The 21863-nt window shown below is 38.5% G+C and overlaps 1 protein-coding gene across 1 annotated transcript in view; it reads right to left on the bottom strand.

Annotated features, from left to right (window-relative positions):
- Positions 1 to 21863, bottom strand: part of Lix1 (limb and CNS expressed 1) — a 53625-nt gene that overhangs the window by 9332 nt on the left and 22430 nt on the right. Inside the window, exons 3-4 of the mRNA XM_028783502.1 lie at positions 4022 to 4162; positions 1645 to 1740 (exon numbers count right to left, since the gene is read on the bottom strand). Of these exons, the coding sequence (XP_028639335.1) occupies positions 1645 to 1740; positions 4022 to 4162 (237 nt within the window). The remainder of the gene's footprint in view (positions 1 to 1644; positions 1741 to 4021; positions 4163 to 21863) is intronic.

The raw sequence follows: 21863 nt of genomic DNA, 5'->3' as shown, positions 1-21863 counted from the left end.
CTCAACCACTCCAGAGAAAAGTCAGTGGCCTTGGGCCTCAGCTGCAACACAGTGATAGTTTTACCATGATAAACATTGTTTGGCCATAAAATTTTGTAGGACTGATTACTTCTTGAAATCAAACCTAAATAGAAGCACCATGGGTACGGCTGTACTATTACATATTAATTTTAACTTGTTCTCTGTGATCAGATATTTCAGTCCATTCTAGCTTAGCTGTTCATAGGGGCACACATTTCCTGCCAAATTACTGATGAATTTCCATCTGTCCAAACCAGAATGTGAGAATCAGACATGAGAGAAATGGAGAAATTTTGCCTCATGCGGGTCTGAAGCCGAATCTCCCTTGGATAATAACAAATGTATAATAAAAACTACTCTATATAGCTGTTGTAAGGGCTAAATTATAGAAATAATTGTCAATATTCAATATTATGCTCCCCAAAATATAAGAATCAGATTTGATACCATTGTTATAATTTTTCATATTACAAATACAGATACAATAAGCCAATTGTAATTGAACATCAGTAAGCCCAAAATGTATATAGTACAGCTAACCTAGTGAACCTCAGAGCCTTGCAGAGTATACCTTCAACATGCTCAAAACATTTGCATTGGCTTGCAGTTAGGCAAACGTTTATAATAAAGTATTAAGTATCTTCTGTGATTTATTGAGCAATATACTGAAGAGACAAGGAGCAGTATTGTTTTCATGCCAACATAAAAGTTGGAAATCGTAAATTGACGGTTGTGTTGTGTGTGGTAAGTAACCGAGTTTCTCAGCTGTTACTGTTTGTCAGATGTGAATGACATGGTACTAATGTTGCTTTCCCTCTATGGAGAGAGAAGCACATGTTTTTCAATAGAAACATCAGAACTGAAGTAGTACTTTAGAAGGTATCTCCATAAAAACCTTTATCTGTAACTTCTGGAAAGTAAAGAAGAAATGGTCATAAGCAGTATTTTTTTTAACTATTTAATATAGTCTTAGTCCTGAAGATCTGGTGAAGTGCTACCAGCTTGCAAAACAGTCATTAGTCACCCGTTTCTAAGAGATATAATGTGGCAGGTGCCACGTATAGTTCTGCGTGGTTTTAAGTGGGTGTGTCTTTTCTCCTGTGCCATTCCCCTCTTTCCTGTTATTCTCGTCTATGTTTTGGGTTTGTTTTGTTTTTTAAAAAAATTACTCTTTATTGTTCTCCTTTTTTGTTTTTTGTTTTGTTTTAAGACAGGCCTTGAAGTTTGGGGGCAGGGAACTTCCTAAGAGCGTGTTATCTTGATTGCTATTTGATTTGGCTTATTGAATATGGCTAAAATGAAGTTACCATGTTGGATTCTAAAAGGGTAAATTTTTTTAAAAGCAGACTGTTGGAACAGAAGATATTACTGCTAGTGATAAGACTTGCATGTCTTAGGGCTGGAGAAATGACTCAGTAGCTAAACGTGTGTGTCCTATAACTTCAGTTCCAGAGAGATCTGATGTTCTGCCCTCCACAAGCACCTGAACTTATGTGTACACACACACACACACACACACACACACACACTTATTAAGAATAAATAAATAAGATGAAAAGAGTTGCACATCTCCCAAGCTTCAGATTGGATCATCAAACAAATGAGCCACAGGGAGTTAGGCACCTGAAACTCCAGCATTGTCTTCCCCATGTTAGACTCCAGCATGTAGTGATAGGCTCCCACGCTTGTGCTGGGGTCATCTGCGTCGTCTAAAGTGCCCTTGGGAAGGAAAGCAAACAAAGAAACTATCACTGATAATTTCTTCCCTTCTTTAAATGATCAGGTCCTAATCCTACTATTGGCCTAAGGGTGTTGATATACAGTTGCTCTTGGATAAGATACTTAGTCTCAAGTGACTCAAGGAAAGAGTGTTTCATAATCAGCTTGAATGTGGCTTTTGCTTGAAATGGTAGCACTCTGTGTAACTGCTGATAGGATGACAATCTCAAAGTAGGAATTCATAGATATTTGCTATACAAATTTCTATATTAATGCTTGTGTGTCTGCTCTCTATGACTATCACTGTGGGTTACTGGAATCTTGCAACATTGACCTTAATTTGATTTCAATGATAATCAGGCAAGACTGTATAATAGAACTTAAAACAACCGTGCAGTTGCATGGCCCATTCCTTTCTTCCTGCATGTCTCTTAAAGGTAAGTTTTCATAATAAGCTGCTGTTGGTTGACAACATGGGTGTCTGTTGGCTTATTTTTTTATACTCAGACCATTTAATCTTTAAGAAGCAAGGCAGGTGCCAGGTAAAAAATGAAATTCTTTTTAAGCTTGGTTGTAGGGAACAGCACTAAGCAGCAAACACAAGCTCTCTGGAATGGCATTCAGACCTCCTTCAGTACCCCATGGCCTTGGATTCCCAGGATGGTGGGCAATAGCAAGGTTCTGAGACTGAACAAACAACTGTCAGCATCAGACAGCAGCAAATGTATAGCTTTGAATGCAATAACATTAACACATTGCTTCTGAAATATTTATGTTGGCCTTTTAGATATCCTAAGGGAAATCCATCCAGAAGCCTGCAAGCCATATATATTCTCTCTCTTTAGAAATTTCCGTGAAAAATGACAAATTACATTTACATTGAGAGCCCTTTCCTGCTCGTAAGTAAATTCCACATGTATATAAATCAGGCATTATTTTCCTAACTTCTCTTCCTTAAAGGCACTTGAAATTTACAGGGTCAGAAAAATAAATGCTTCCTTTTATCTTCAGACCTGATAGAGTGAAGAACTCTCCACTTTTTCCTAGCCAGGCTACTAGTCCTACTGTCCTGCTGCCCCTCTCTCCTCTAAGTGATAAGAGTACTTCATAAGGGGCAAGAGTCCCTAACGGTGTGAGCAGCTCCTTTAGCAGCAGCTGCCTTGTAAAGACAGAGCCTGTCAATCCAGCTCAGGAGGCGAAAAAGAGGGTGGGGGATGGGGACCACACGAGGGTCTTTAATTCCAGCCTTCCTTAATTCCAGCCCTCAGGAGGGGAGGCCGAGAGGAAGAGAGGCAGAGAGACAGAAGGATCCCTGTGAAGTCAAGGCCAGCCTAGTCTACATAGTGAGTTTCAGGACAGCCAGGACTCCACTGTAAGACCCTGTTTGAGAGAAGATGGGGTGGGAGGTAGGGGTTGGAAGGGAGTTGGGTGGAGGAAGGAGAGGGGAAGGGGGAGGGAAAAGAGCAGAAGAAAAGTAACAAAGTTTGTTCTTCTATAATTCAAACTCCTGCCCTTGAGCTCACACAGGAAAAACGTCTGCTGTAGGTGGGGCTCAGGTTTCTTTCCTCTGTGGCTTATAGATGGAGATAATGGTCAGGAACTCTCTACCGTTTAATGGACAAGTAAATATCCAGCCATGGGTGGCTGAGAAATTTCCCTCTTTAAATTTCTAAGACACATTTTGTTGTGTTATTTTTCTCTCAAAGCATTTCATTGTATCTGTCATAGAAAGCCTCAAAGCTTACTGGAAGATGCAAACAACTAGGAACCATGATTATTCTAACACATAGAGCTGTCTAAGCAGCCCACAGTTTTTTAACACTATAAATTGCAAGACTGCATACTAGTTGGGGAATTAGCACTTACAGTAAGGATTTCTTATAATTAGTTAAGTTGGGGGAAAAGTAGAACTAATTTGTTATTAAATTATGAGTCTTTCTTCCATTGCATACATTCTTGGACCCTAAAAAAATACCTATATTCTTCAAAAAGCAAACATTGGAGTCAATGTAATCATGTGATCTTCCTCAGTCTGAAACTTGATTGGTTTTGATCCTGGGTTGCCAAGAGTATTGATTAGTAAGATGTACAATGGACAGCCATGCTCCATCTTCATGACTTTCAACCTAAGGTTCCATTTTGCTGAGTGTTAGTAAGTCACTGGACAAAATTTAACCTGCACATTGTTGGAATGAGAAATTTGCTTACTTTAGTATTTCCCAAAATTCAAATGTCCCCATTTTCTCATAGAGGCCACCTCTTGTCTCCCTTCGGTACTCACCCTGGTGGAGGCTACTGCTTCCTGAACACTCTCCATGATGAACTCCTTGGTGATCCTTCGGGAGGGCAGCTCGTTGAAGAGAGAGTTGATGAGAGCCACTTTAGCAGCATCCCGCCTGGCCTCGGCTCTACTTAAACAGCACTTGAGAAGGAAGGAGAGGGAGTTATTAAAGAAGTCAGTATCTCACCATTCCAACACTGCACTTCCACATATACATTTACATGGGTTCTGGACTCAAATGGTTGGTGTTCAACTCTTAAATAAGCCTTTGAGCTAGTTAATTATTCTCTGTACATGATATCCTTCTTAGTAACATAATTGTAGGGTTGAATTTGAAATGGATTAGTTAATATGGAGAAAGCCAAGCATGATCATGGTACTGAATACATTGTCATGCTCCATGAAAGCATTCTAGTCATATACGTTTCACCATTGTCATACTGGTAAGAATGTATAAGTTAGTGCAAAGGGTACTACTGTCAAACCTACTGCTTTTAATTTTCCACCATTTGTTCCCCACCTTTTTTCTAGTAATAGTTCCCTGATTTCCTTGAGAATTCCCCTTTACAATTTGTTTATATAGTTTGGGTAGGAAACTAGTTGGTTAAATTTGGGGAAATATAAACTTAGCCAAACTTAACCAAAGCCATTTGGTATTCCCAAAGTTAGGGGTTACAGACAGCCTGTACTCAGTAACTCATTAAGTAATTTTTTTTCAAGTTTGACAAAGTGTGTGGCAAAAGGCCCCATACAATTCTAGTACTTTAAAGGCTGAAGGAGGGAGATAATGATTTTGAGACTAACCTAGGCTAAAGAGGAAGTGTGAGGCCTATCTGAGTTGTAGAGTACTTGCTTAGTATGTAGAAGGCCCTGGGTTTGAATCCTAAGACTGTAAAATATTTTTTGCCCATGCTCTCAAAGTAATATTAGTCTCCATCCTCCTAGTAGGTTTCCCTCATTGTTCCCATGGACTCGCCTGTACATCTTGCTTCGTTTCTGTCGTCCCTTATTGTTCACATGGGCTCACCTGCACTCCACTTCCATTCTGTCCTCTAGTCTCTTTTGCTAATACTTAAAAGTTCCCATTCTTCAAGTTCTATTGTTTCTCAAGTTTGGTGTGGAGTTTGAGTGTCCAGAGAGAGAGGTGGGAGTCCTTCCTAGAAGAGCTACAATGAGACCATACCTTTACAGCATTTCAAGGTATGATTACCACTCTTCAAGAGGTTCCTGTGAACACTGAACTATAGACACTAAGGTTCTCAATGGGAAACTAATCTCATGAAGAAAAGTTCAGGCTCAAGACAAGTCAGTGGGGTAGCCAGGGAACCCAGGCTTGTAAGATGTAGTCTATCTAAGTTTTGGTGGCTGTTCTTCCTCGTGCACAGTTTCTTCTACATGAAATGTGAGGTTTCAGAAACATAATGATGCCTGGCGTGAAAAGAGAGGCAAAGTACCCAGGGTCACACTTCATTTTTTCAGTTTCACAGCCTCAAGGTTTTTATTTCCCCAACTCAACCCGCTCTGTGTGCATTCAGCACTCTTCACCCTATACTGAACTTTCTGCTCAGTCGCCAGACACTTACACACTTATATCATTTAGAGCTCAAACTCTCCTCCCCACTACTACACACCCAATCAGAATCTTTGTGATCAGATTCCTGGTCTCCAAACCTTCCAAATAGTAGGAATGTTCTAGTGTAACAATCATGCAGTTAACAATTTATCACTTCTTTTGACCCCACTCCAAACTTTTGTGCTTACGGTTTTTGTATGCTTCAACAGTCTTCAGTGTCTAAGCCAGGATCAGTGCTTTAAGACTCTTGTGAACAGTCAGGGCATGGAAAAGGTAGTAATTATAAGTACTTTTTAATCAATGGGGCAACATTGTGTATGTGGTGTGTGTGTGTGTGTGTGTGTGTGTGTGTGTGTGTGAGAGAGAGAGAGAGAGAGAGAGAGAGAGAGAGAGAGAGAGAAGACTCCAGCTTACGGTGCTATTGGAAGGTTGTGGAAACTTTAAGAAATGGGGCCTATCTGCCCCTAGACCAAGCAGAGAGGGACCACCCAGAACCCCCTCTGACTGGCGATCTGAATTCTTGCTTAGGCTGTGAGGCTAAGCACTGCAAGGGAATATAAATAAAAGTTAAAAAATATCTCTCTAGGTTCCCTGAGGGACAAGCCTGACTGCATAGGAGTTGATGTCAAAAGTATCCCCTCTCCAGGAAAAAAACAACGAGATGGGTATGGCCCTCATGCCTTACTGGACAACGACAGGGGGACCGGAGCCATTACAAGGTCCCCTTCAATTACTAGAGGTCAGACCTGTATCCCCACCTTCACAAGATTAGAATTGCCACAGCCCTTCTTTCTATACTTGGAGAAGGGAGGATATGTCAGGGGCAACTCTGCTTATACACTGAAGGCCTAAAATCAGCCATAGGCCTAAAATCAGCCATAGACCTGACATCTATGCATGCTAACACAAAGTCCTGGGTCTCTGTGGAAAAACACTGAAACAGATGGCTATAAGCTATTGTAAACAGGCAGCTTTTGTGGAAATTTACCAGCCTGAGTAGTCATAGACCTTGTAAATAGGTAGCCTTAGCGGATAGTACCAACTTAGATAAGGACAAGTGAATCATAGGAAGGGTCATAGTGACCTGTCCCCTGAACCTTCACCCAGCCGATACCCTGTTCTGAAAGATATCTGTACTCTTCTTGAACACCTACGCTCTGGTGTTACCCCCTTCCCCACATCCTATCTTTTTGTGTTTATAAACCCTGTGTGAATAAGTAAAAATTACAATTTGATTTAAAGAAAGAAAGAAAGAAAAAAAGAAAGAAAGAAAGGAAGGAAGGAAGGAAAAGAGAGAAAGAAAGAAAGAAAGAAAGAAAAGAAAAGAAAAGAAAAGAAAAGAAAAGAAAGAAAGAAAGAAAGAAAGAAAGAAAGAAAGAAATGGGGCCTAGTGGAAGAGATGGTTAAGTCATTAGAGACATGCCCCAGAAGGAAATATTGGAAGCCCAGATCCTCTTCTCTCTCTTCTTGCCACCTGATTGCCAACCATGCATGCTCTCTGCCTTGATGTTCTGATTCACTATAGGCCCCAAAGCAGAAGAGCCAATTGACTATGGACTTTTGGAGACCATATAGATCTTCAAGACCATAAGCAAAATGAGCTTTTATTCTCTTAAAGTAGATTCTCTCAGATATTTGGTATAGTGAAGGAAAATGACCAACATACCTTTAAATGAATAGAGCTGAAGTTCTAAATTGTATGCAGAAAAAAATAAATATGTGAGTGAGTTGGGTCTCCTTCATGTTGGATGAAAAACAAGAAGGTTTTTGGTATAGCTTGAGGCAGCAAATCTTTCAAACTTTAGACATCTTCCATGGGTTCAAATACTTGTATTAGATCAGAGAATTTCTGCATACATAGTTTTATTTTATGCTGTAGACTTGACCAGAAATGTAAAAAACCATAAGGTTTGAGTCATTTTGTCCTTCAATGGTACTTAAATGCTGCCTCTTTGAGATTTTTGTTACCACTCTCAAGCCAGGCTGAAGGCACTGACCATATTTGAATATAATTGTTTTCTGGTCTTTGCCTGCTGTCTCCTACCTTCATGGCTTGATTCTTATACATTTTTCTTTGTGTCCCTCCCCTATTATACAATTGTGATGTAATTTCTTTGCATCCTTGCCCCATTATGATTTACTAAATGGATAACAGGCTGAAGTATAGGCTAGTCAGTAACAAATCAATAAAACACCTAATAAAATGTATAACACATTCTTTCAAGAATAAATATATATACTTCTTATTCTTAAAAAATACAATTCCTGCCAGGCAGTGGTGGTGCATGCCTTTAATCCCAGCACTTGGGAGGTAGAGGCAGGCGGATTTCTGAGTTCGAGGCCAGCCTGGTCTACAGAGTGAGCTCCAGGACAGCCAGGACTACATAGAGAAACCCTGACTCGAAAAACAAAAAACAAAAACAACAAAAAAAGGAAAAAAATACAATTCCTATACTTTTATGGTATTGTGATCCAGCAATATGAAAATATATTAAGCATGGACTAAAATTCATAAGGATAATTGGCTATTATGTTTAGATCCTGATATGAGCATTTTTGCCAATGTATAGGCAAAACAGTGTTATGTTTATTATTTCTTGAAAAGCTACCTTCTCATTAAAAAAAGCAAAGGTTTTGCCAATATTACACAACATCTGTAACAGCAACTCATTTTAATATAAGTTTGGCTTTACAAAATCTACAACAGAGTTTTAGGATTTTAGAATTTAGGAAATAAAGGTCAGATCAGAGCAATCTTAAGAAATATTTTTCTGTCTAAATAATAGCAGTTTAAGCCAACTTTGAGAGAGAGAGAGAGAGAGAGAGAGAGAGAACACAACATAGTTAAAAGAAGCTATCTATTTAAGTAAGAGCAGCTAAGTACTAGATCAAAAGAAGCATGTGCATTTACAGCAGTATGGCACTGCCTCACAGATCAAAGTAGAGTCAGGCAGGCAGGCCATAGACAGAGCCTTTACCCAGGAAGCATGAAAAGAGAAGGCAGGAGACTCAGCTAATATCAAGATGTGAAATCAGACACTTGCCTTTACTTGTTTTATTATTTCAGTGTACTGTTGGGTTTTTGTTTGTTTGTTTGCTTGCTTGCTTTTCCCTCCCAATGGGGGAGAAAGTGTGCCTGTTAATAAGCACATAAAATAAAATCAGTCCAGAGCCATCAAAGAACTTTCCTCTGAAAGACAAGTTCCTCAGAATGTCTATAATGTTAGCCAGCTGCTTTCTTCTGAAACTACAAATCCAAGCCAGTAACTGCTGCCTGGTTTGGTTTTGAGAGCTTTAAGGAGGACCTTTCCCCCATAAGATCTTGTACTTGGGCAAGCAATTTGGTTCATTTGTAGTCTGTTTGGGGTGTCAAAACCTAAGTCCAGATGCTCCTGTAAGAACAAGCGCTTTCAAAGTCACCACCAAACAGTGGAGACCACTGTAAGAAAATAAAACATGGCAAGTTACAGGGTGTTTTATTGTTTTCCAAACTGGTTATCAAGGACATCAATGGGGGTAAGTGAAGTATGGTGTTATTTCAAAGCACTCCCTGCTGGAATTAGACTTCCCCGTATGGTTTACTCTTGCTGTTTTTCCACCAGACCTCATCATAAATACAGATCTGTAAACTGTGCCTTATGTGATCTCCATTCTGGCTTGCTAATACACAGAGACAGCTTCCATCCTCTGCACTCTGAAAGTTCTGAGCTTGAATATTCAACAGTCATGATCTTTAGCAAAGTCAGCTGTGGATTTCTTAGGCATGTGAAACTGGATGCATTGTGAGTGGCCAGCAGACCCCACTCAGACGTTTTTTCTAGCTACTCAGATGCCTTTTATTTGTGGGTAGATTGTAAACCATTATAATCAGTAATGTCTTCTAAAACTAAAGCAAAAACAAACAAAAACCTCTCCTCCCTGTTAAGCTTCAACGCTCCAGAGCCCCCCCCCAAAAAAAAAAAACACAGAATGTGGTATTGGTTGGCAAATGATGGGCCAAACACTATCCTCAATGATCCATCCCTTTTCCCAGCATTCACAGTTTCACCTCATCATTAGTCAGTGGAACACGGTAGAAGTGACAGTATATTTCTCTGATATTGGTTCATAAAAAACCTTGTGGCTTTCAACTTGGTCCTGTTTGCATTTTCTCTGATTACTTGTATGAGGAAAAGTTAGATGATATCTGTGAGTAGCTCTATGGAAAGGCACACATGGTCATGACATAAGCCTTTTGTCAATAACCACCTTGCTGAGGCTGGAAGGAGATCCAATCCAACCTTCAGATAACAGCACCTCATCTGACAGTCTGACTGGCACCTCCAGCAGATGATGAGCCAGAAATTCCCAGATAAATTGATTTCAGGGTCCTGAACATATTTGTAAGTTTTGAGGTAATTTATTATGTAGCAAAAGATAATTATCACAGAGGCTTTGTTTGGTTCAGGTAACTTAGAAGTTTCTTAGTACACTCCTTGTGAGAGCTCAATAGCAGAGGGATTATAGCTGATCTTGAATATTTGGGCACTGTGCTAAGAAGGTTAATATCATGTCTAGTTATTACAACAATCCTATGATGTTGGTTTTCTTATTATTTTTATTTTGGAAAGGTTATGCATCCCAAAGCGTTGTTGACTTAAAAAGAAAACAAAAATTCTCCTTCAAGTATATCTGACCAGTAGGTTATTTTGTACTTCATAGGAAAGCTAACCCAAATTTAGCCAAAATCACATACTATTCCTTAAATATAGTACTCCAGTACATATAGTACTCCAGACATATTTCTCACTTGATACTCTATGGGTCACTTTTACAGAAGATTCTAAACTTGACTTTACATTAAAGAAAAACTGAAGAAAATGCAGTACATTATAACAAAAACCTATCTTATTGGGGAGGACAATGTAGTCACCTTAATGTCTTCTTTTCTATTCTCTTCTTTTCTGGACTGTAGGGCAAGACAGAGTTAGAAAAGTCAGCGATGGCTTGATCAGAGAACACATATAAGTTTGTCTCTGGCTGGATGTTCCCTCATAGATATCATGGGGGTTACGTGCTATTGTATAATGTAAGTACTGACCAATTGGAAGAAGTGTTTGCTAACTCTTCAAGAGTAAAAGTCATTTCCCTCAAGCTTTAAACCAAATTCTACTAGATAAGAAAATTTCCCCAAGCCCAAATCCTTTGGCTTTGTATTTTATTTTGGAGTTTAGGTCATCTGCTAGTCATGAGGAGCCCACAGATGACCCAATGAAGATCTTCACTGAATCTACCCAAAAACTCAAGTTCAATAGTTCAAAACCTTAAATGTTCGTGTTGCTGTATATTGGTGACTTATTAAATATGTCTACTTCCAGGCATCAAACTGATTGAGTCAAAACAATTTTAGATGGTAAGTCATAGTGAATGGTATGCATGTATGTATCTAGGGTGTGGGGTACTAATTTCAGGCATATGTGCACCATTGAATGTGCCTGGAGGCACATTAGGGCAATATGTCTAGAGGTAAGCAGAAAATTTGGAGAGTTCTCCTTCTACTATTGTCCCAGAGATTCAGCATCAGGTGAAGAGTTTTACCTGCTGAGCCATCTTGCTGGCCTTCTACTTTATTTTGTGGGGCAGGATCTTTCACTGAACTGGGAGGTGATCAATTAATTAGATTGGCTAGGTAGACCGAGTGCTGAGATCATAGGTATATGTCTTTATGCCTTGCTTTTTTTTCTTTTTTAATGTGAGTACTGGGGATCAAACTCATAACCTCATGCTTCTGTAGCAAACACTTTATCAACTGACCTGACTCCCCAGCTCCCAAATATGCATTTTTAATAAGCCTTCCAGATGAGTCTGAAGTCCCTAGACCCATTCTTAGAAGAATGCTATTTCAGCTGCTTCTACCTATCTTATTTCTAACTGGCAGTGGCAGAATCCAGTTTTGTAGGTCTTGAGACTTACAATATTACATGAACCTTATTTAAGAAAAACAATGAAAAATTTCAAGTAAAATATGTTGACATTATGCTTTTAGTCAGCCAGTGTAGAAGCTTCCTTGTCTTCATGGTGAGTCCCCTCTTTGTGAACATAGAACAATGTTAGTTTCTCCATAGAGGAACTATTCTACATAAGAATCAAGTAAGGCAACATTCAAGTTAAAAAGTTCTTTGATAGTCCTTCTAAAAGTTGGTGACTTTTTTTTTTTTGGCATATCTCATTTTATTACCCACCAAATTGTGGTCATTTGAGTTACTTCTCCTCTAGTGTTTTGAATAATGTTGCTTTAGATATTCATATATGGCTTTATTTATTTATTTTTGCTTTTATACCATTTTAATTACATGCAAGTATTAAGGTCAGTTCTAGGTTGAGGAATTAGCAATACAATAGATGCAGATAGTCAAGGAACAAGCAAGACAATAAACACAAATCGTCAAAGAACAAGCAAGGCAATAAAATACTGTGATCATGAGTGATCACTATTTTTAAGGGGTTATCAGGATGACCAAAATATCTGAGCCTACTTCCTTGTCCTAGCCCAAAGTCATTTTCATGCATGAAGTCTACCTCTTTGTTCTAGCCTAAGATTTATATTCCTGCCTGAAATTATTTCTTTGTTCTAGCTTAAGATTTAGATTCCTGGCAGAAATTACTTCTTTGTTCTAGCCTAATCTCAGATTCCTGCCAAGCAGCCCCCAAAGCTCTCCACATTTCCCCTTTTTTAATTTCATAAACAAGACTGAGCCTGTCCTAGGTCATTCTGAAAAGAATGCCTTCCTTAACCTGTCATGGGATATGCATTATCAAAAGCAATGCACTTCTGTCTTAGTTTGGTAAGGCTCTGTGCAGGGCTCTTACCCCTCCTTGGTTTGCCAGTCTGTTAAATTAATAACTCTGTCTGGGGATCCATTTTCAGTTTCAAGTAATGTACTTGGCTGCCAACATGTTGATGTTGTTAAAGACAAACTTTCACTCGATGGGCAGGAATAAAAGTATTCCCAGGACAAAAGGGGCTAGCATGATCAAGCTATATATGCCATTCTTGACACTTGACCAAAATGGAAATACTGACCTCAAGCCATGGATAATTTTATCAGCATTATCTGCAGCAAGTTGATGGCTTTTCTAAATTACATTAAAGTCCTGCTTTCATTCTCAAAAGTTTTTTATTTCTTATGTGAACAATACAATGTCAAGATACAATTAAGATTAATCTGTAGGGTGTCCTCAAATCAAATAGTAGCTAATCATCTTTCCTTTCTTTCTTTCTTTCTTTCTTTCTTTCTTTCTTTCTTTCTTTCTTTCTCTCTCTCTCTCTCTCTCTCTCTCTCTCTCTCTCTCTCTCTCTCTCTTTCTTTCTTGTTTTGAATGCAAAGAAGTTCTAAGAATAACTTAAACAAAATTTGGTAATCACAGGCAAATTTTAAGTAGAAATGCCTAACAAGAAATTAGTATCACTTTTAGTAATTTATGAAACACTTCAAAACTGTTTATAGATGTGTTCCTTATATGATATCTTCTTGTCATTCTGATACAATTCAGAATGAAGAATAACTTTCATAGAATCTATCAATGGATTGATTTTCATCCATAACTTGTTTTAGAAAATAAACAAGATGCATGTGCCAAGTCATCATTTTTATACCCAAGGTTGTATTGAACATACATCCTACATATGGTAGGTTCTGTTGGAAGGCATGTGGAAAGACATCAACTTCATATTAACAGACTTCCCAGAATTATTCATCCATGTGCTTTAAAGATTAAGAAAAAGGTCCTCCTTATCTGAAATCTATAGAGCTAAATTAAGTGCACTCTACTTAGTGCCTTTTAACAGCAGCTGAGGATCTGCAAAGGCATGGTGAGCAAGGTTTTGAATAACTGTAGTGTAAGTGTCTGCAAGAGTTAAAGAATATAAGGATATGAAAACCCAAATTAAAGATGCATCTTTGCTGGGGTTAAAGAAAGATCAGTGATAAGTTAGTAGACCTTGTTCAACAGTGCATTATATCCAAGGAGCTCTCCTAGGCTAAGATTTTGCCTAAACAAAACAAAAAAAACAACTTTTTTTTTTTTGACAAAACAAAAAAAACAACTTCGAGAGGTGAAAATTCTTTTCTTAATCTTAGATGATGTTGTAATGTCTGTCTTTCATGTGATTGAGAACATTTTGCCTTTGCAACCTGTAGTCTAAGTTTCTGCAAGTGACTTGCAGAGTTTGTGTGTATGGCCTCTGAGCTCTGGTCAGTGTCACCAACACCTCAGTTTCATCCTGACAGCGAGCAAGCCTTCAACAAAAGGAATTCCACAAACCAGACCCTATTGCTCTCAGTTCTTTAACACTTTGACCTCTCTGGTCAAAGCATGAACATTTGCATGTGTTCCAATATATTTGGTTGTGGATGTATTAGCATCTGCCCTTTCCAAATGTTGACGTGAAAAGGGCAACCTTTGAGCCTCCATCACTCAGGTTAATAGCATCTCTGCAGGTCAGGCTGGAGGCAAGTATGTGGGGGACAATTCTGAGCTCTGTGTGTACTGAGAACAGGGGTTGCTAGGCATGGGGGAGGGGCTGGTTTAAGAGTCCAGTGTTCAGAAAAAAATCACAAGTTCCTGTTAGCTTGGAGAAATATTTCAGGCATATGGTGGGTCAGAATGTTATTTTCATAATATAAACCATCTGCCCCCGTCCTCATTTACCTCTGCTTGAAATGCTATTCTACACATGTACCTAGACCAAAGTCCCTGGTAATCATTATAATTCTAAATTGTATTATGCTCCTTCAGGATTTTCTCCCTCCCTTCCTTCCTCCCTCTCCCTCTCTCTCTCTCTCTTTCCCCCTCCCTCTCTCCCTCCCTCCCTCCATCCCTCCCTTCCTCCCTCCCTTTCTTTCTTCATTCCTCCCTTTTCTCTCTCCCTTCCTCTTTCCCTCCCCCAGCCTTTTTTTCTTCATTTTTTCCCTCTCTCTTCATCTTTTTTTCAAGTTTAGTTGAAGACACAATGAATTAATCAAAGCTTACATTTTTTGGCTTATTTTGGTGCGTAGAGAAATGGATGGCTCAGCAATTAAGAGTATTCACTGCTCTTCCAGAGGATCAATGTTTGGTTTCTGTCACTGACATCACATAGCTCACAACTGCCTGTAACTCCAGTTCCAGAGAATCCAACACCCTCTTCAGACTTTAGAGAGCACCTGCATACACAGCACACACTCATACAGAATACACATAAACACTTAAATTAAAAAAAGAGTTCTTCTAAAAATTGGCTTATTTAATATAGTAGTTTTGGTGAAAATAGATTACATGAGAGGGATGAGAGAAGGTCATGGAAAGAAAGTCAGTCTTCCCTGCTCAGCAAGGGAAGACAGTGAACATCTTCCCACAGTGTATATTACAAGGGCCATAAGACTCCTGTGGACATATCCTGACATCCTCGTTTTTTCATGGGGTTTTCTCTAAGCTTTCCTTTCTCTATATGCTACTGTTCTCCCGGAGATCAAGCATCTCTATTCACTTTTTTAACAAGAAAAGAAGAAGGTTAGAATTAAGGAAGAAGGCTGAGGTATAAAGGATCATATTAAAATAATACATACTTCCAAGTTTCTTGCAAGTTGTTAAAGACTGGTTGTTATCTGACATGTCTTTCAAATGGAATGGGGTCATAACTAACTTTACTATCTTTGGGTTTCATTAGTTAGGACAGGATGTTTTTCTGTACAGATTTCTGTCAGGAAATTCTTCCTTTAGGAGGTGTTATACTGCATAGTGTGTGGTGCATTTGAGCCTAGTACCATAGGCAAGAAAAAAAGCCAAGAATTGTTTCAAACAGAAATATTTATGACTATAGCAGTTTTGGTGCTGGACAATAGTCTTGATTTTATGGGAGGAACTTCACTTATGTCTAGAGAATGGAATTTTAAGGTGAGGGCTTATTTGATTAGTAGCAAAAAAAAAAAAAGCATCGCAATTCTGTTTAGTCAAGTATGTAAACTGATTAAATGTTCACTCAGTCATGGGCAAAACCTTAGTTTTATAAACAGATTTTATTGTGATTCAGATATATGTTTACTTTCTTGAGTTTTGAGAAGACTCATGCAATTTATGAAAGTATAAAATGTGTTTTGTGTTTGATTATACAGGTAACGTGTGCTTGTCACCTTAAGTGAGTAAAAGAAAACATTTCACAGCCTTCTTTTCCTTATATTCGGAAAAGTTCTGGAAAAAGTGGTTTTCGTTTTTTCTTTTCTTTCTTTTTCTTTTTCTTCTTTTTTTTTTTTTTTTTTTGGTTTTTCAAGACAGGGTTTCTCTGTGTAGCCCTGGCTGTCCTGGAACTCACTCTGTAGACCAGGCTGGCCTTGAACTCAGAAATCTACCTGTCTCTGCCTCCCAAGTGCTGGGATTAAAGGTGTGTGCCACCACTGCTTGGCAAAAGTGGTTTTCATAGGTTATTTTCGTAAGAATTGACATTGAAAAGCAAGTTGTAAATTCATTAAAGTCCCTTAAATGAAGACAAAGAGCTTTGCAAGGACCATTTATTCTGAGTGTTTTCTCTTTGGCTTCCTACTGTTCACCCATTGAACAGCACCAAGTAGAAGTTAAAAATGGGTTGAGGGAGGTAATCAAGAATCTGCTGCTAGACATACTGAGTGTTACAACCTCATGTACAACTGGCATTATACAACTAGTTTAAGAACCACTCTATAGCACGGAACATCTCTCCTTATTTTGTATAAAACACTTTTAACAATAGCACCCAAAGAGTTAAGAAAGGTACAATACCATAATAAATTAAACAACCTAGATTTTAAATATATCAAACAACACATCAATGTTTTACATTTTTCTTTAATCATAATTCACATATGTAAATAATTGCATAATTTAGTCTTATACCTAAAGGAAATTTTGCTTTTACTGTCGATAAGAATGAAATCCTCAATTCCAAATTATCCTAGCCAATTCTATATGGAGATCACATTATAATCTTTAAAAAGAAATTGGATCACAAACTTTTAAAATAAAAACATAAGATAAGATACTCAATTTTTCTTTTGGGTTTAGAAACAGAAACAGAAACAGTTGCTAGAATGCTGAGTGGTCTTCTTCTGAATTCATAAGGAGGCCTGGACGATGAGCTGGGACCTGGTTTGTTCTTATGATAGAATGTGGGAAATACCACTGGTTTTCATGAATGTGATGTGTGCCTAGAGAAGGTTTAACTGCCCAGACTTCCCTCACAAAAAAACGGCATAATGAAAACACACTCAGGATGCACAAATCTCTACTTAATGCTTATAATATTCAATGCTTTCTTTGATAAGGAATTGTCTTGACGTGTTCCAATATGACTTCTTTGGAAAACTTTTATATCAGTAGGTTATTTTGTTTACTGTCTAGATATTTAAAAAGAATACCATATTTTCCCTTCTTTTTTTCCATACTATGGTAATGTATGAAGGTCTGATCTAAAGGTAGGACTACAGTGCTCTCTTGCTCTGTCTCCATTCCTCCTCTATTTGGATTTTGTTGAGGGAGGATTGTAGTGTCAAGATTAACTGAAAGCTTCTTAATCAGCCTTCATGAACACAAGCTTCCCCTTTAGTCCAATGAGAGGTGGTTTGCATAAAAATCAGTGTTAGATTTTATCCATCAAAGCCTTGGACAGCTTTCCTTTTACTAGCCAGTAACCTAAGGATCACTCTGAATACCACTGCTTTAAAGAATGAATGAGTGTAATTTCTTACAGCTTTCATGAAACTGATGAAAGCAGAGGGATTAGTTTTTTAACCCAGTCTATGTTCTACTGAGTATTTCCCATTACTTGGCACGCTTGAGGTGGTGTCCATGTCTAGCAAGAAGCCTACTATGGCATAATGGTTTCTCCATGCTTTTGCGATGGTCGTAGGATTAATAATTACATCATGAGATGATTTGCAATGCACAGGGGTAGCGTTTGGTTATGTGAAAAAGCATAGCATAATGAAGCATATATGTGCTTGAAGACCAGTGGCTGGCGAAACTTGGTTAAATGTTATATGGCAAAAAAGCATTTAAGATGGTTTGAACTGACAAAGGAAAGGTGCAAGATATCATCTCTAAGGAAATTTTTATTCTTGTTTTCTTTCCTGATTTTTCTCCCCTAATCATATTTTGGAGGGACAAATGGGTTAAGGAGCACTATTTGGTTGCAAACTACTCAAAGACATTCAAAATGTATTTGCTTCAGGAAGTTCTGGATCTTTTAAAGCAAGGATGTTAACAATTCTCCTGAGGACCTTAAACTATGATGACTTAAACATAAAAAAAGATGATGATCAGAGAAGTTACCCAGAGGCCTCCCTGCTGACAAGTTTTCGTTTTTATTTTTTTAAGACCATAAGGAGGATGTTGGATCTAACGCCTAAAGGAAGTTCTATCATTTGAGTCAAAATTTATGAGACAACAGGGAAAGGTATAATTCTCTGAGTAGATAAAACAAAATAAAAACACTAGAATTCTTACATGGATGTCCTTTATATATATATATATTATATGACAAATGCATTCCTTTTTAGATATATTAAATTGAGTGCATTTATTGACTTTAAACATAATCCATGCCTGGGTAGAAGTATAGCCATCACTGGTTGTTCATGGTCATAAAATTCAGAGAGAATGAAGGGGTTTTGGATCAATTATTTCACATTCATCCAATTTCAGTAATTTAGCCATAGATATAAACAAGATAATGATAGACAAGATATAAACAAGCCATAGACATAAACAATATGAAGGCTCAGGGTTACTTAGACTTTTTAGCATGACCTTGAAAAGTTAAGTGGGATATATTTGCAGATTATTGATTATATACAAAAATAATGACATTAAGTTATTCTTGGAGTTTGTTATTTAGTCATTTGGGTATTGATTCAGCAAAATTTATAAGGCTATTACCATGTGAAGTGGCAGTGCTTTAGATTATGAAAATTGTAAGGATATGGTCCCCATCCCTGAGGTGTTTATATTTTATTACAGAGACAGAACATACACATAGGTTACCTTAGTTAGCATAAGGTGCTAATAGAGAAACAAATAACTGTTTTGGGAAATCTGGGGAGGTAGATTGTTTTCAACAGAAGATACAGAGAATGTACATGGAGTGTATTCTTGGGTGGAGCCATAGAGGGCAGGGCAGGAGCACTGGCTAGTGGGTCACAGTATGAGTATGAGGATGACTAGAAGAGATCAAGACACATAGCTGAGGTAGAGGTTAGGCCAAAGCATCAAGCGCCAGAAAAGGGATTCCAGGAGATAAAGCCTGGAGGAGAACTGGATTAGCTGAATAGTCTACTGCTGCAGAAGGATTTATACTTCAATAAGATAATGGCAACCGCAGCCAGGCAGTGGTGGCGCACACCTTTAATCCCAGCACTTGGGAGGCAGAGGCAGGTAGATTTCTGAGTTCAAGGCCAGCCTGGTCTACAGAGTGAGTTCCAGGACAGCCAGGACTACACAGAGAAACCCTGTCTTGAAAAACCAAACCAAACCAAACCAAACCAAACCAAACCAAACCAAACCAAACCAAACCAAACCAAACCAAACCACAAAAAAAAAGATAATGGCCACCACTAGTTTTCCTCTCCACTCAAGCTTTTTCTTTGGAAATAATCTTAGAGAAGAGTTATAATGATAAAATAGTTTTTAACTAGCCAGAAAGTGGTACATATTTTTGTGGGTTGTTAAATGCTTTAAATGTGTGTGTGTGTGTGTGTGTGTGTTACACTAACCGCCTAGCCATTTCTACAGATCCCTTGTGTTTTTTTAACATAATGATATTTTATAGTACGCTCATATTACACTTTTATGTACTTGTACACTTTTATGACTGTAAGGTTTGTCTCATAAGAATTGAGACATGTATTTTTTTTTAATTCTGATTTTGTTTTTTTATTAAATTAGAAATTCCATGTGTTTCTTATTTATCTTTTCAGTGGCCCCATGCCATTTTGTTAACCAAGTTTACTATGTTTTGAGCCATTTCAATGTCAGGGACCTTAAAGTTTTCCCAAAAGCTACCTATACACTCAATATATTCAACCTAATAAAAAAATAGATTAATGGATAAATGTAGTATCAAAAAATTCAACACAACTTTTAAGCAGAATGCCGTACTCACTGCTGCTGTACAGAACTTCCAGAGTGTCCTCCTGCCTCATCTTTCTTAGCCAGTGGCTAAGGCTTAAATCGAGCTTTCTTCCTAACTCTCCAACTCCCAACCACCTTTCAGTCCTTTCATATTCTCTGCTGTGCATGCAGCCACCACCATAGCTGTTCACCACTCACAGCCTGGAGCTCTAGGTCTTAGCTCCATTCAGTTCTGAAGCATTTTCACGTTGCTGTAAGAATAGTCTTTCAGAAGCATATCTGAATATAATGTTCACATTCAAGGTTCTGATTTTTTTAGTATAGAACCTTTACTCCTTTGCAAGATGTGATGGCCAAGTGTCTGAATGTCATCTTCTATGAGGCCTTTCCACACTTACACTATGAAAATCATGGAAGTGCTTGTGGTTTCCTCTTTTGGTGAGCCTTAGCACACACCATTCCTTATAGTGAGAACCTTTTGTCTTTCCCAGCTGATTAAGATACCTTCAGCCATATATATCTCAGTTTCAATTTACAGTCCCCAATAACCCCTAACAACTACACTGCTAGTCTGTTTATTAAATTATACCTTTCTTGGGCCAGTGAGATGGCTCAGCTGGTAAAGGTGCTTGCCACCACGCCTGATGACTTGAGTGTGAGCCTCAGGACCCACATGATGGAAGGAGAGAAATGACTCCCACAGCTGTTCTCTGACCTCCACCCAATCACCATGGCAATGTGAGAACACAAACACACACAAACACAATGTAATATTTAAAAAGTTTTAAAAGCTTAAAAACATTATATCATTCCCTCATTATTCAAAGGATTTGAGACAGTATAAAGCAGATATACCAAGCAATGAGATAAAATAGAGTGAAATAATTAATTCAAAGGGAGAATTTAGGTAGAAATAAAAATAGCACTGAGTATGATGATGGCTTTTAAAACGTACACATATGCTTTCGGCCTCGGCAGCCATCTTCCAGTTAACTCGCCAAAATGACGAACACAAAGGGAAAGAGGAGAGGCACTCGGTATATGTTCTCTAGGCCTTTTAGGAAACATGAAGTTGTTCCTTTGGCCACATACATGCAAATCTATAAGAAGGGTGATACTGTAGACATCAAGGGAATGGGTACTGTTCAAAAAGGAATGCCCCATAAGTGTTACCACGGCAAAACCGGAAGAGTCTACAGTGTCACCCAGCATGCCGTGGGCATCATTGTAAACAAGCAAGTTAAGGGCAAGATTCTGGCCAAGAGGATCAATGTGCGGATTGAGCACATTAAACACTCGGAGAGCAGAGACAGCTTTCTGAAGCGGGTGAAGGAGAATGATCAGAAGAAAAAGGAAGCCAAAGAGAAGGGCACCTGGGTTCAGCTGAAGCGCCAGCCTGCACCACCCAGAGAAGCACACTTTGTGAGGACTAATGGGAAAGAGCCCGAGCTGCTGGAGCCCATTCCATACGAATTCATGGCCTAGTGTATAAAAGAAATAAAGGACCCGACTGCAGAGTTTTTCCTTAGGTTCAAAAAAAAATGTACACATACATGATAAATATATACACTGAAAACTTTCATCTGGGCTTCTTAGTCACCAATGCTCAGAGGAAACTTGGCTGTGTGTGCTTTTCTGTATGTTAGAAATGAAGTACCACTGTTAGTCCCTGAATGAGGGATGGTTTATTGCATTAAAGGAGTACTTATAAAGAGGACTAGTAATTTAGATGCTCCCTTGCTTGTGCTTGCAGTGACCCTTAAATATAACTCCATAATTACCATAACTTTTTTTTTTACATTGATTTCCTAAGGGTATAGAACATATCCTCCGCCTGCTTGATGTTTCCTATTGACTCACTGGGCAACCAGATGTTGATTGTAATGTAGGCAAATGCTTTGCATAGAAGTGTTTGCAAATATGTCTACAGTTACACACAATGTACAAGTGTTGTTATAACTGTTGGCATTTCTTCTAGGCTCCACTCAACAATTACCTGGCAATGGCTACGCAGGTCTGGCTTGCTATAAAAGGGGCTGTTTGGCTTCTCACTCTCTCTGCCTCTCTCCTCTCCTCTCCTCTCCTCTCCTCTCCTCTCCTCTCCTCTCCTCTCCTCTCCTCTCCTCTCCTCTCCTCTCCTCTCCTCTCCTC

This window comes from Grammomys surdaster, unplaced genomic scaffold (genome assembly GCF_004785775.1).
Source record: "Grammomys surdaster isolate TR1022 unplaced genomic scaffold, NIH_TR_1.0 1136, whole genome shotgun sequence".
Classification (NCBI taxonomy): domain Eukaryota; kingdom Metazoa; phylum Chordata; class Mammalia; order Rodentia; family Muridae; genus Grammomys; species Grammomys surdaster.
This window is presented reverse-complemented; position numbering and strand designations above follow the sequence as displayed.